Source organism: Antechinus flavipes, chromosome 1 (genome assembly GCF_016432865.1).
Source record: "Antechinus flavipes isolate AdamAnt ecotype Samford, QLD, Australia chromosome 1, AdamAnt_v2, whole genome shotgun sequence".
NCBI classification, from domain to species: domain Eukaryota; kingdom Metazoa; phylum Chordata; class Mammalia; order Dasyuromorphia; family Dasyuridae; genus Antechinus; species Antechinus flavipes.
Genome location: NC_067398.1, coordinates 496,376,299 through 496,390,202, shown reverse-complemented (window position 1 = coordinate 496,390,202; position 13,904 = coordinate 496,376,299). Strand labels below are relative to the sequence as shown.

General features: G+C 40.2%; 1 protein-coding gene across 1 annotated transcript in view; it reads left to right on the top strand.

The window, feature by feature from the left end:
* Positions 1–88: 88 nt before the first annotated feature.
* GATA6 (GATA binding protein 6) overlaps positions 89–13,904 on the top strand; it is a 40,473-nt gene continuing 26,657 nt past the window's right edge. The window contains exons 1-4 of the mRNA XM_051970352.1: positions 89–179; positions 1,892–3,052; positions 8,693–8,859; positions 13,548–13,673. Coding sequence (XP_051826312.1) covers positions 1,930–3,052; positions 8,693–8,859; positions 13,548–13,673 — 1,416 coding nt within the window. The 5' untranslated portion in view covers positions 89–179; positions 1,892–1,929. The remainder of the gene's footprint in view (positions 180–1,891; positions 3,053–8,692; positions 8,860–13,547; positions 13,674–13,904) is intronic.

Here is a 13,904-nt window from a genome sequence, read left to right as displayed (position 1 = left end):
AGCAGGCTGCAATTTTCCGGCAGGGCTGTGAGAGGCGCCTCCTCTCTCCTTTTTATACTTGAGCAGCTCTTCGCTGCACATCCCGGACTCTCGCCTTTGCTTGCTTTCCTCAGCTCCAGCTCCTAGCTCCCGGATTAAACACCACTCCAACCAGCCTCGATGCAAATCGACCACTCTAGGTTTGGTTCGTTTATCTCCCCCCGCCTTCCATTCCCTCCCCTTTTCTTCCCTTGGCCATCTCTCTCTCTCTCCCTCCCACCCATTCCTTTTTTCAGTCCCCTGCTTCTGGCCTTTCCCAGAGGGAGGGGGGAAGCAGAAACAAGCGCACTCCAGCCACCAGAAAGCTACGTCCAGGATTCCGGGTGGGTCCTTCCCTTCCTTCTTCCTCGATGTCTGTAGTTACTGCCGGGTTTTCCCGGGACAGAGCCTCCCTCAGGCAAACTTCGATGCTTTTTCTGAGCCTGAAATACTTTATCTGCTCAGAGCCTTATCTGCGAGTTATCTCAGAGAAAGAACTGGAGTGGGGTGGGGTGAGGAGGGGGAGACTGGGAAGGGGGAGCAGACGAGTGGGCAGGCAGACTCCTTTTATATTACAAAATTGTGGGTGCTGATATTATTTCGACTATGGTTATCTCCCAACTTTCCGAAGAGATTTCAGAAATCAGCCACCAAAGAGGTGGGACTTTTTGGTTTCTTCCGTGACCCGCTGTCACTCCTTCCTTCTCCCTCCTTTTGGGCAGACTTGGCTCTGGGGCGAGTTTCTTCCCGTCTCCCTTTTCTTCACAATCCCCTCTGTTCCCTCTTTCTAGTCTCCCCTCACCCCCAGAATTGTGGGAGCTTTCTGTTGCGCGTGAGTATGATCTTGGCGAGGAATAATAGATGAGGAGTAGGGGTCCAGGGTTACAAATTATGTATATGTTGGTCTTTGTGAGTGCTCGCGTGTGTGTGTTTGTGTGCGCCGCCTGTGTGAGTGTGGTCAGCACCGCAGGGCTTGTTGATAGTGGAACTGTGCCATTTCTAAGGTGTGCAATGGCAGCTGCGGCGGCGACTGATGAACGAGGTTTGGGCTTGGGTCTCGATCCTTCTAAGTCTTGGGGCCCGTAGCTGATGGCTTGGCCTGGCACAGCCTCTCACCAAAAGGTAGTTGGCTCCACTTAGGCTCCACTTCGCCTCCGCCTCCCAGCCTCCTACGTCCTCTCTTCACTTGTGCTCATCTCGGGATTTCTCTTTTCTTTCCCCCTCAACCCCTCCCTCTTCCCTAACCTCCTCCTTCCCTCCTTGGCAGCTAGGAAAACTCTTGGAGTGATCCAGTGGGGGAGAAAGTCCGTGGTTTCGTTTTCAGAGACAGGTTGCTTTTCCTGGGTTCTTCCTAGTATTTTTTTTTTAAACCGGGGGAAAGGCGGAGATAGAGAAAGGAGAGGGACTAGGGACCCCAAGTGTCCGCACCCCGCACTCAATTCTCATTCTCTTAAAAAAAAAACAAAAAAAAACAAAAAAAAAACTTTTGTTTTCCTGCTCCTTTTCCCCAAGAGGAATTGACTCCTAACCAGAAAAGCCGCCAAAGAGACACTTCACTAGATTGGACCGTGCAGGGGAACCTCTAGGGCTGGTATTGGGTCCAGCAAAGGATGCTGAAGAGGGTGAGGGAGAGAACTGTGGGGGCGGCCGTGGGAAGAAAAATTAGGTATTTCGGGGTGCGTGTTTACTGCTGCCCCAGCCCAAGCTTTTCATTTATCTTCCAGTCCTCATAGTAACGGGAAAAGGGATTTTTCCAATAACTTTTTAAAAAAGAGTAGAGAGATTTGGAGCGCTTTCTCATTTTCTTATTTGGTAATATTTCTCTTGGTGTGTCTTTCTCCCTGGTTTCCATCCCCTCCCTCCCTCCCTTTAGGAGTTAGCGGAGCTGCTAGGTGCGGCGTTGGACCTTGGATGGCCTTGACTGACGGTAGTTGGTGCCTGTTGAAGCGGTGTGGGGCCGGGGCTTCGGACGCCAGTGACTCTTGTCCCTTTCCAACGCGGGAGCCTTCTTCCCCACCTTCTCCCCTCTCTTCTTCTTCCTCCTCTTGCTGCTCCCGGGGGGGCGAGCGAGGCCCCAGCGGCGCCGGTTCCTGCAGGACGCCCCAGCTAGACCCGGACGGGTCCGGAACCCCAGCTCGATCCTTGTTGCTCAGCTCTTACACCCCACACCACTTCGGGCCCCCCCACGGCCCCTCAGCATCCGGAGTCGGGGGGCAGGGAAGTGCCCTGTCAGGCTGGGAGGATCTATTGCTCTTCACTGACCTCGACCAGGCCGCGACCGCTAGCAAGCTGCTTTGGTCCAGTCGCGGCACCAAACTGAGCCCTTTTGCTGCTGCGGAGCAGCCGGAGGAAATGTACCAGACCCTCGCGGCCCTCTCTTCCCAGGGACCAGCGGCTTACGACGGCGCGGCCGGCGGCTTCGTGCATTCTGCTGCCGCGGCCGCAGCCGCGGCCGCCGCCGCCGCCAGTTCTCCAGTGTACGTGCCCACCACCCGCGTGGGCTCCATGCTTCCCGGTTTGCCTTACTTACAAGGCGCTGCCAGCGGGCCTCCTAATCATCCTGGCGGTGGGCACCCTGGCTGGCCTCAGCCTTCAGCTGATAGTCCTCCATACGGCAGCGGAGGCAGCGGTAGCAGCGGTGGAGGCAACGCAAGCACCGGAGGGTCGCATGCTTCTGCCCGCTTCCCTTATTCGCCTAGCCCTCCTATGCCCAACGGTGCGCCTCGGGAATCCAGCGGCTACGGGGCCAGCGGGAGCAGCGCAGGGAGTGGCGGAGGCGGCGGAGGCAGCAGCGGGAGTCTTGGAGCCATGGGTAGTCGGGAGCATCAGTACAGCCCGCTGGCAGGGCCTCGGCCCCTGAACGGATCCTACCATCATCATCACCATCACCACCACCACCCAGCCCCCTATTCGCCCTACGTGGGAGCTCCGCTGACGCCTGGTTGGCCCGCGGGCCCCTTCGAGAACTCCGTTCTGCACAGCCTTCAGAGTCGATCAGGCCCTCCACTCACAGTGCCCCGAGGCCCAAGTGCAGGTAAAGTCGATGAAGTACTTCAAAAGCCGGGGCAGGGGTGAGGGTAGGAAGGAAACCAAGCAATTGGATGAGAGGAGGATGGAGTAGGAGAGGAAGCCAGAATACTGAGCTGAAGGAGGGCGATCGGAGTGGTAGAGACTGACAATCTGGCAAGTCACAAGTTGGACTTGCTACATTCACATTAGAGGCTGAGGCTGTGGGCTCTTTCTAAAATGTAGGTACCATTGACACATTTAATTTAAAAAAAGGGGCGTTTTCATTTTGCTATGTATCTAAATGTCCTGAATTTTTTATGTAGATTCTTGGTGGGGAGGGGGATAGGATGTTGTTTGAAAGGGAAAGAGCATTAATTTATTTTGATTCTTGGGAAGAACGGGTCTTGTCCGACAAATTGCCTAAAATTCTCTCCTCGGCCTTCAAAAAATTCTCTTGTCCTCCAACCAGCGTTTAGGTGTTTGCAGTGAAAGATGAAGTTCTATAATGGGGATGAGATTTTTGATTGACTGGATCTTGAGAGATTTAGGAGGGGTTGGGAATTTTAATAATGTCTTTCTTTCAATTCCCAAGACACCTCAATTTTTTTTCCTGCATAAGAGGTTTTCTCTTTCAAAATATTTTAAAGAACCATATAGCAGTAAAGGGTTCAGTGTAACTTGTTTTCTGAGTTTCTGGCGATAGAATAGAGGAGCAGAGGTTAACTAGTCTTGTCTTGGATTATGGGTGTCATTTTCAGATAATAGATCCTGCAGAGTTGGCAACTTGGGTGATTATTCCCTGAAATTCTATATCAATGACTTTCCGTCTTTGGGGGAGACTGTCCTGTTGGCATGGGTGAGGACTCCTGGTAGCTGGTAGATGCCAGACCTGGTATGGTTTCCAGTGTTCATAGTCATCAACGGGCCAACTTTGTGCCTGGGGATGCCGGACAAATCTATCACATTCATGGTAATATATTGAAAGGCACCTCTCTCTCATGGTTGAAACTGGACCTTTTTCAGTTCATACCTTTCTAAATATTTAGGACAATTGAACCATACAGTAATTATCAAGGCATCTAAACTGCGCCAATTTCATTTTTCTCCCCTCATCTCCATCTAAGCCTTTCTCAGTGCTCCCAGGAGCACTATTCATCTTATTTCTGATCTAACATTTGATGAATTGACAGATTCAGTGGAATACATTTTTAGTTTTGGGGGAGAGAATGATAGCAGTTTTGATGCTAGAGAAGAAATCAACTAATGTCAGATTCTTTATACAGCTTCTTAGCTTTCTTCACATACTTTCTTAGGTCCAGGTAGTAGAAATTGAATTATGAAAACAAGAAGTTATGAGACAAATTCTGGAATACAAAGCTCCCAAAGCTTTAGAGATTACTGCTGGCAGGTATTGACATACCACAGTGGATGGTGTGACTATGAAGTGAAAACAAAATAAAAATTTTAGGTTTTATTAGGAGCAGACAAATATGGAGACAATTAGCACTGCCTTGCTCTCTACCACCTTTCATGCTTTAATTTGCCCTTTTAGTGATATACCCCTTCCCTCCCCCCCATCACTTAATGGTAATATTTTGAAAATCACCTGCAAGTGTATGTGTGTATATGTGTATATGTGTGTGTGTTGCATGTGGAATTTGCAGGGTATTAACTACTCACACACTTTTGTCACTTCCCCCACTTAAGATGACATGGGGGTACCTATTCTGTATGATAACAAATACCATTTGCTTCTAGGAATGAGTATGTAGAGACTTTAAAAAAACACACACAACAGATGGAGGGTTTATGATTGAGGGCATGATTGTATCAGAGGAAGACCACAAAAGAGTAAATGAGATACATTTGTAGATCAATATTTAGCAATGAAGGCTATTTTTTGACCCAGAGTGTCTCTTTTTGCCTTTCCTCTTTTCCAAATTATTCTGATATTTGATAGAATAGTGTGAGAAGATGTTTTTCTAAATAACATTAAATAAATCTTTAGTGAAATATTTTAAATCAAAGTATTCCTAGAGTATCTCTAGCAAAGATGGTTCTATCTAATTTTAAATATTTCAACAACTTTATTCCAAACTTAGTCTTCTCACTTACCCACACTCTTAATCTTCCCTTTAGGTTTTATTGTGTAATAAGTCAAATGTGACCAATCACCTTTGTGGAATCTCTCTCCCCGAGAGAGAGAAAAAGAGAGAGAGAGAGAGAGAGAGAGAGAGAGAGAGAGAGAGAGTATTAAAAGAATAGAATTATTAAGAATAAGGCTTAGGGAAATTTTCCATGATTGAGAAAAGGAAAGCAGAGAGATCTCCCCGAGTAGAAGATAGGAGAAACGAAATAATCATTCTACTCTTTGCTCCCCAAATTGCAGGTGTCTTGATAACAAATGTCTTTGAGGGGACAATGCAAGGAATGCCAGTGTTACATTGCTCTTAGCTAGCTTTTTACATCTCTTCTCATCCCTCCTTTTTCTTCATCTTTTGAAAGCAAGAGAACTAAAGCACAAATGAAAAGCTTTCAAGTGTACAATTTAGCGTTTTGGAATCTAAACCGAGTTCCTTATCCCTGACTCCTGGGTTTCCTGTGAGGTAATGAGTAGAGGACTCCGTGAAAATCCTACCGACTTTGCATTTGCCCAATCTGCCACGATTCAATCTAATTTCAAGTCTTTTCCCCATAAAAATTCACGTGTGGTCAACATTATGTAGTTAGTGATCACAGTTTAGTGGACGTGCCCTGAAAGAAAATGAAGGGATAGGGCATCTGGGATGATTTCTGCTAAGTAATTTCTGTGTGGGCTCTAAGGTCGAGGAAGAAGAGTGATAGTGATAAGTGATAGAGACTGATTTATGCAAAGGTTGGGTTCTAAAACAAATGAATGGAAAAACTACCAGTGCTACCTACCAGGAGTCCTCCCTCTAGGTTTTTAAATCGAAAATAAAGTTTATATTTGTAGATGCATCTAGGCCAGATAATAGAAAAATATCGACTAAACAATAACCACAAACATGTGAAACGAGTACTTGGTTTTTCCTTTTGAATAAAAAAAGTGAAATTTAAATTAATTTCTCAATTGGATTTGAGGCGTTGATTAATATTCGCATTCTCTTTAGGAAAGAATTTTCAAGGCAAAGTGAAATATTCCCTCTAATAGGTACTCTGAAAGGTAACATTTTAAAGTCAACAATCAAGACAAATAACTGTTTAACTTCAGTGTCCTTGGAAGTACTAAGCATTTTTACTGATTACCGAATTCAATGGCAGCTTTTAGCGGAAAGAACAAAACCTCCCGTGTATTGTGTTTGTTAGTTTGCCAGTGAAAACCTTAAACTATATTCTCAGTTCTGGAGGATATTCAGTTCGTTTCTGAAAGATGGAAAAATAATCTTTTTATTAAAATTTGTTTTATAGCTGAAACAGTGCAGTTAGTCGAAAACCTTAAGCACATTTAATTAACCTTACTATGAGTTGTTAGTAAGTAGAGTACTTGTTCTTCTGGACCAACAAGCAATAAGAAGGTATAAAAGGTTGGCATAATAATCAAGTGGTAATTCTATAAAATAGGAAGATGCAGTCCAGAAATTTCCAGAAAAAGGGATATATATGGGAAAACATGTCACCTATAATTTAAAGAATCTTAAGGATAAAAAGATTGGGCTAATTCTTCTTGGTGAAGTCTTTCATGGAGAAGATATCTGTTTATCCATTCACTCATTTAAATGTTTGTGGGGGAGAGTAATAAAATGTTACAACTATTTACTCTTAATTAGTGATTTTTATAAGTAGATTTATTTTAATTGAGAGTCAACAAAATAGGCAAATCTGTGAATTGGGATTCCAAGCATATTTATCACAGATCAAAATATTAGTCTAGATGATAATTTGTGAATTAAAATGAAAAAAAAGGCACAGAATATGAGTTGTGTGGATGGGTTATTTAATGCTTTCAGGTATAATAGTTTTGAAATGAGGATAAAGTGTTAATGTTACAATGATAAAAGAGGTTAGAGGCAACTGTTTATACCTTTCACTATAGCTACTCTTTAATCTTTTAGGATTTTCTTGTAGGAGAAAAATATTTACAAGTAAGGTGTTTTCTTTCCTAAAGGAAAAGAGTTATTTTTCTAATTAACTGATAATGTCCCAAGAAGTTTAGAGAAACAGAATTCCCCCTCAGTAGGAAAAAAAAAAAATCTGTACCAGTAAGTTTCATTTCAGTAATTTTTTACTGAATTGTTAAATGAGAGTAGACAGCAATGCTATGCTTTAAAAATGTTTCAGGTAACATTAGGAAAATGATAAAATGTCACACTGCCTTTGTTTAATTAACTTTTCCCAGGTTTTGGAAGTGGTGGTGAACAGATCTGTGTTAATGTTTAATGACTTCTTCTAGTTTGGCAAATAATCTTATTGTAACTGTGCAGGTTTCATTCCTGAAAGTGTTCAGTCTAAACTTGAGGAGAACTTGAGAGCCATAGAAAGGGGAATATTAGTATTGATAATATTAGAGCCAGACACACAACAATAGGTTCTCCAATTAAATAATTTTTTTTTTTTTGAATCTCCTCAGCAAAAATACACCAACATCCCCTACTCTCCCCCTCCTTTAAATGGAAAATTATATAACGATATCAATCTTTGTGCAGTTTCCAGTGTGGCTGCTGGACAATAAATTCATTGACCTTTCCCCCTGTACAATTTTAGTCAAATACCAGGATGGTGTAGTTCCACCAAACTTGTGAAATAAGATGCCCCAAAATAGAAAGCATTAGGGAATTCCCAGGTGAGGAAACTCACTTTTTTTTTAGTGAAGATTGGTACTTTCTTTGGCAATTTAATAGTCTTAGAAAGTTACCTAGAGCAGAGGAATCAAACTCAAACAGAAGTGGGGTTCTACCTAAGGATTACTCCCCACATAGGCAGTAATATTAGATTATGTTTTTATTTAGTTTAAAATTTCCCAATTATATTTTAATCTTGGTTCAGGCCACACTGGGAGGTAGGCCAGGTGTTTGAGGCCTCTGGCCTCACGTGCTGAGAGGTTATGACCATTCAGATTTGCACAGCCGAAATTTGTCAGAATTGAGACTTAAGCGTTTTCTTGGCTTTATGGCTTGCATTCTGCTTCCCACTGGAATGGAAGAGAGCAAGGAAAATGGGATTATTTTGGAAGATCGTCTTTAGGATAAATCCCCAAGTCATTCCTGGATCTGAGACTAATTGGGTTTTTAAGAGGAGGGGGGAATAAAGAGTAAGATTGCAGTCGCATTTCCGAGGAAGCATAGTAATTTTGTTAACAACTCCATTGGTTTAGTAGGGAGAGCATTTCAATTCCAGATTATTTTGCAGGAAAGCAGATAAAAGTAATACCTGCCTCTCTGTGCCTATAATAGATCCCATTATAAGATCACAGATATAGAATAGAAACTTGGGATTCCCTACTAGTTCAAACCTCTTCCATTTACAAATGTTAAATCTGAGGCCCAGGGTCCTCCCCCTCCGCCCCCCCCCCCCTCAATTTCTTCATTAAATCAGTGTTAGCTTTTCAGTTTCCAGATATTCATGTCAATCCTTGATTTTTTTTTTTTTTTTTTTTTTTTTTGTTCCCTCACTGCTCCTTCTCCCCCTTCCACCTTCCCCACCCCAGAACTGCTGGAGGATCTGTCGGACAGTCGAGAATGTGTAAACTGCGGTTCTATCCAGACACCCCTGTGGAGAAGGGATGGGACAGGCCACTACCTATGCAATGCCTGTGGGCTCTACAGCAAAATGAATGGACTGAGTCGACCTCTTATCAAACCCCAGAAAAGAGTGGTAAGTGAGAACATGCACAGAGCAGCTTTTGCCTGAATCTATATGGCGTTGAATTAAACCATTTTCTTTGACTGGGAGTGTGACTGGGAGTGTCCCAGAAATCAGAACCCCCAGGATGGCATCATTAAGAAGGGAAGTGAGGGAAAGTGCCGTGATTGGGACATAGCCAGACAGTTCTCACAGACTTGTTAACAAGTAGGGGAGATGGGACAGATCTAGTTGCTCCTGGAACTGTGTGGTGTTGAGTTTCCAGGGTAGTTCTGGATTCAAGAAGGAAGGAGAGGGTTGAGAAGATTCTCTATGTAGACTCTTATTCACGTCTGCATTCCATTGTGAATAATTTCTTGGGCCAGCTTGCTTTTAATTCCACTTTTGAGTAGAATACTATACATTCTTTAATTTTTTTTGGAGGGGGAGGGAGGTAAGATATTGAATTTTGGTAAATTTGAGTTAGTTTGCCACCGTTTTTGAATTGCTATTAGTTGAGGTCTTTGAAACCTAGAAATTAAGACATCTTTCAAGTTTATGATGCTTAAAATCTCTGATTTTTCTTCAGGGATCAATTTCATCTCTGTGTGTTGAGTCTCTTTTAGTGAGCTCACTATTGCTGTATTTTCTGGGGAAAATTCATTACAGATAGTTCTACTAACACCACAGGACTACATTTATTTTAAAGAAATATCTTAGTCCACAAATCCATTTTGAAGGAAAAACATTTTGCCATGGGATGCTAGATTTCTTAAGTGTGCAGCTAATTTGTTATATTCTAATTAGCAGGAGTAAATGCAACTGAGTTGTTGTGCTAAATAGATTAGATTGAAATTGCATCACAATAGAAGTCTCTCACCTTATAGGGAGGCAATTAGTTTTATAGGTTTGTTTCTAGAGTCTTTAAAATAAAGTGGCTAGGGTAAATTTAATGAGTGTGAATGTATACAGTTAAAGTTAATTATAACATCCTACAATCTCCTACAATTTATTGCTTCCCCCAAATGGCACTTTTAAGAACCAAATAAATAAGTACAAAGATATGGGTTGGAGCATGGATGTTGCAGTAATTTATGTTGTGTATAACTGTATATAATATATATGTGTCTCCCTGATAAATGTTATAGGGAAGTTTCACATTTCAGTTAATGGAAACTACATTTATGGTTCTAAAAAGCCACATTGAGTTTAGTACTTGCTGAGCTCCAGAAAGTAACACGTTCTTCAGTTAGGTCTCAAAATTGATTGCTACATAAATTTAATCAATTCAAGGAGCATATTCAGGTTTTGATAGTACTATTTGTTGTACAAGTTTTGTGTATGTGTACCTAATAGGGAAGATTGTTTTAGCAGTAAATATGATGAAGAAATGCAGGGGTAAGAATTAAAAAGAAGAAATAGGAACAAAAAAAAAACCCCAGAGTTGACTTATTTTTCTTCAGTGTAACAGGTGGAAACCAAGGTCAAGCAATATAGCTAGCAAATAGGCAATAAATGAGACCAATAAGAGGGTGTGTCATGAACAATTAGTAGTCATTATAGACGCCTTATTTATGGCCACAATGGATAGAGGATACTTCTCAGAAACTGAGTGCTATATTTAAGTTTATTTAACCTGTAGTACATAACCAATCACAGTGAATTTGACATTGCAAAATAACAGATTTATGGTGTAACTTAAATTCCTTGTTAGTGATGAATGTAACAGAGATCACTTGTTACAAGGAACTTTTATAACCCATTCACCTTCATTTCACATGTTTATGAGGACTGGCTTGACTTATGATATATTGTCGACAGCCATAAAATTCTTTGTAATAGTGGCAATTTCTGATACTGGATTGTTTCCATTGACTTCAAATTCCACTGAAAACTCATAAATGGCTTGTTTACAAAATGGACCTTACTGTCACTAATTTACTGATTTTATATAATTCCTAAAGAGGAAGAAATTATCACTCTTAACCCCTTCTCAGTCATTTCTGGAGGTGGGGGAAAGACAAAAAGTAGTGAGTTGATTCCATCTTAGCGTCCTCAATTTCTCTCACAAGTTTTGTGTGTGTGTGTGTGTGTGTGTGTGTGTGTGTGTGATCATATCAAATAATTATTCCAAATATACATTAGGTCAGTCAGGTTCATAAATTTAAACCTGTGAAAATCAAGCTGATTTTTTGGGAGGGGTGGGAAGGAGCAGTTAGAAATTAAAAAAAAAATTCTAGCAATGGTTTATGCAATTTGATGGAGTGGGATATGTCCTATATACTATATTAAAATAAAGAAATGTTTGGTATAGCATAACTGGTGCAAATTGTTTGATGTGCTTTTAGGTATGACTACAGGATCTTGGAAAGCATCTAATATCATTCTCTTTTTATTAAAAAAAAATGAAAAACGTAATCACTCTTTATGCCTCCCTCCCTTCCCCCTTCAAGAAGATTTTTGATGTGAAGTTTAATTTTTAGTTGAAGGTACTTCTTGAAAGGCACCAGTGATATGGTTTTATTTTATTTTACTTTTTCTTTCTTTTTTTATTATAGCTTTTTATTTACAAGATTATATGCATGGGTAATTTTTCAGCATTGACAATTGCAAAACTTTTTGTTCCAACTTTTCCCCTCCTTCCCACCATTCCTTCCCCCAGATGGCAGGTTGACCAATACATGTTAAATATGTATGTATACATATCCATATAGTTATTTTGCTGTACAAAAAGAATCAGACTTTGAAATAGTTTAGTTTTTATGTCAAATCTTAAAAGAACTCTCATAGCAGCACAACATACAAATATGCATAATATCCAATTTTACTTTTCAGTTGGGAACTTTAAAAAATTACTTTAGTATCAGTCTGGTTCATAAAATTGTTCTGTTCTGTGCCTGTGCTTGCTTTCTCAATGTGCATAGGGATGAAATCCTATATTGCACTTTTTAATTAAATGTTTATATTTAGAATGATAATTATAATGTCTCACATTTTTAGAGTTTCAGTGACTTTATTCACAATAATCTTGTGAGGTTGGTAGTATCTCTTGTTTAATATTTCTCATTTCCCTGGTGAATGAGATGAGGAAACTGACTTTTAGAGAGTTAAGTGATCTGTCCAGGGTCACAGAGTTGCTAGTAAGTGCCAGAGTTCAGATAGGAATCTAACTCTCCTTCTTCCAGGTTGTTCTTTCCATTACTTTAGTTCCATGTTCTGGGGACCTTTCGAGGAATTTTGCCATTTTGCTGGCAGATATATTAGTTGTATACTATGAGATACTCTCTGTCTTTATGGTGACTTTTTCTAATTTATTTTACTTACCTACATTTTATTTCTTTACCACAAATAGTTTTTTGAGATATTAAAATATTTTTGTCTTTTAGGTTTTCACCACCTTTCTTTTTCAATTGAATAATTTGTAATTTTGGACAGCTAGATAGATTCTACTTAGAAAATAATTTAAACCAAATTTTTAGTCTTAAGGATCTGATTATTTTAAAAGTTTGGACATTTTTAATAGCTTCAAGGCTCATATATTCTCATATGTGAGAACAAAACAACTGAGAACCTGGATAAAACCAAATTCTTTTAATGATGTCATGAGCAAAGGGGCAGGCCAGTTTTGAAGTTCTACCTAGGTGACCCTACCTAAATGAATCTATATGACATCTTTACACAAAATGCATTTGTTACTTTACCTCCATATCAAATGTCAGTACAAATCTGGATAAGTTATCCTCACTTCTATCAGTGTAAATATAATAGTCTTAGCCAGTTAACAATAGTTAAAACAATAAAAACATCTACATTGTTTTTCTAATCATCAGAACCACAATCAGTTGGGTAATAATTAAGATAACAGCTGACTATAGGATTTATAGCATATTCTTGTCTTTTGCTCTATTTGGAAAAATTTCCCAAGGTCAGTTGAGACTAATGTGTAGATAAGAACTCCATTCCTTCCCTCTTTGCTCCCATATTCCTTTTGGCAGATATTAATTTGCTTTTTTTCCTGAAAAAAATAGCACAATTATCTTAATTCTGTACTTGAGAAAATAAAGATGAAAAGTTCAAAGGGCCTAAATTGTTCAAAGGGTTCAAAATTAGCCTAAAGCAATTCAGCAAATAATGACTCTTCTGAGTTTAGATTTTCCAGTGTCTCACCTGGATATAATGATTGACTATTGACTATCATAATAGGATGGATGGTCATATTGTGCCTTACCCTAGCCATAGCCAGAAGTAAGTTTTGAATATAAAATGAGCTTGCTAATCTTTTAAACTGCAGAGATGACTTTTCCATTTAAACAAAACCACAAGCAAAACCCTTCAATATCAATGACTGGGAGGTGCTTTCAAGTTTCAAACATATTCTCAAGATGATGGTGTTTTTAATACCTCTGAGCCAGAACCAATTACTTAATATTGCATGGCTATTTTATAAAACAGTATTACACCATAGCAAATCTGCTTATCAGCTTTGTGAGATAAATCATTCTATATAAACCTCCAGTATGTAATTTTGATCCAGAAAGAATTATAACTGGTTAGTTTTATTTCCTGCTTTCTGCATTTTTTTTTTTTTTTTTTTTTGGAGTATTTTAGTTCTCACAAAAACCAAATGATGTGATTTGCCATTGTCAGGAACACCAAATGGTAAAGGACACAAGCAGATGGATATTTTTCCTAATGTCTGATTTATTTGTTCTTGTTTCTAGCCTTCAACACGGCGGCTTGGTTTATCCTGTGCCAACTGTCACACCACAACCACCACCCTGTGGCGTAGAAATGCAGAGGGTGAACCTGTTTGCAATGCATGTGGGCTCTACATGAAACTTCACGGGGTATGCCGTTTAATGTGGTTTTTAAATTACTGATGCAATTGAATGTGGTTTTACATCATCAAACATGTGGTGTACCTTCGGTAGGATTAGGACATACTCAATGAACTGTTTATAAAAAAAAAAGGGGGGGGGAATAAGATGAGAAGCATTCAAAAAGTTAGACCTCTTTCACAAAGGTAAAGAAAAACAAGAATAAGCAAGCAAATAAAGAAACAAAAAGCTCTAACAAAA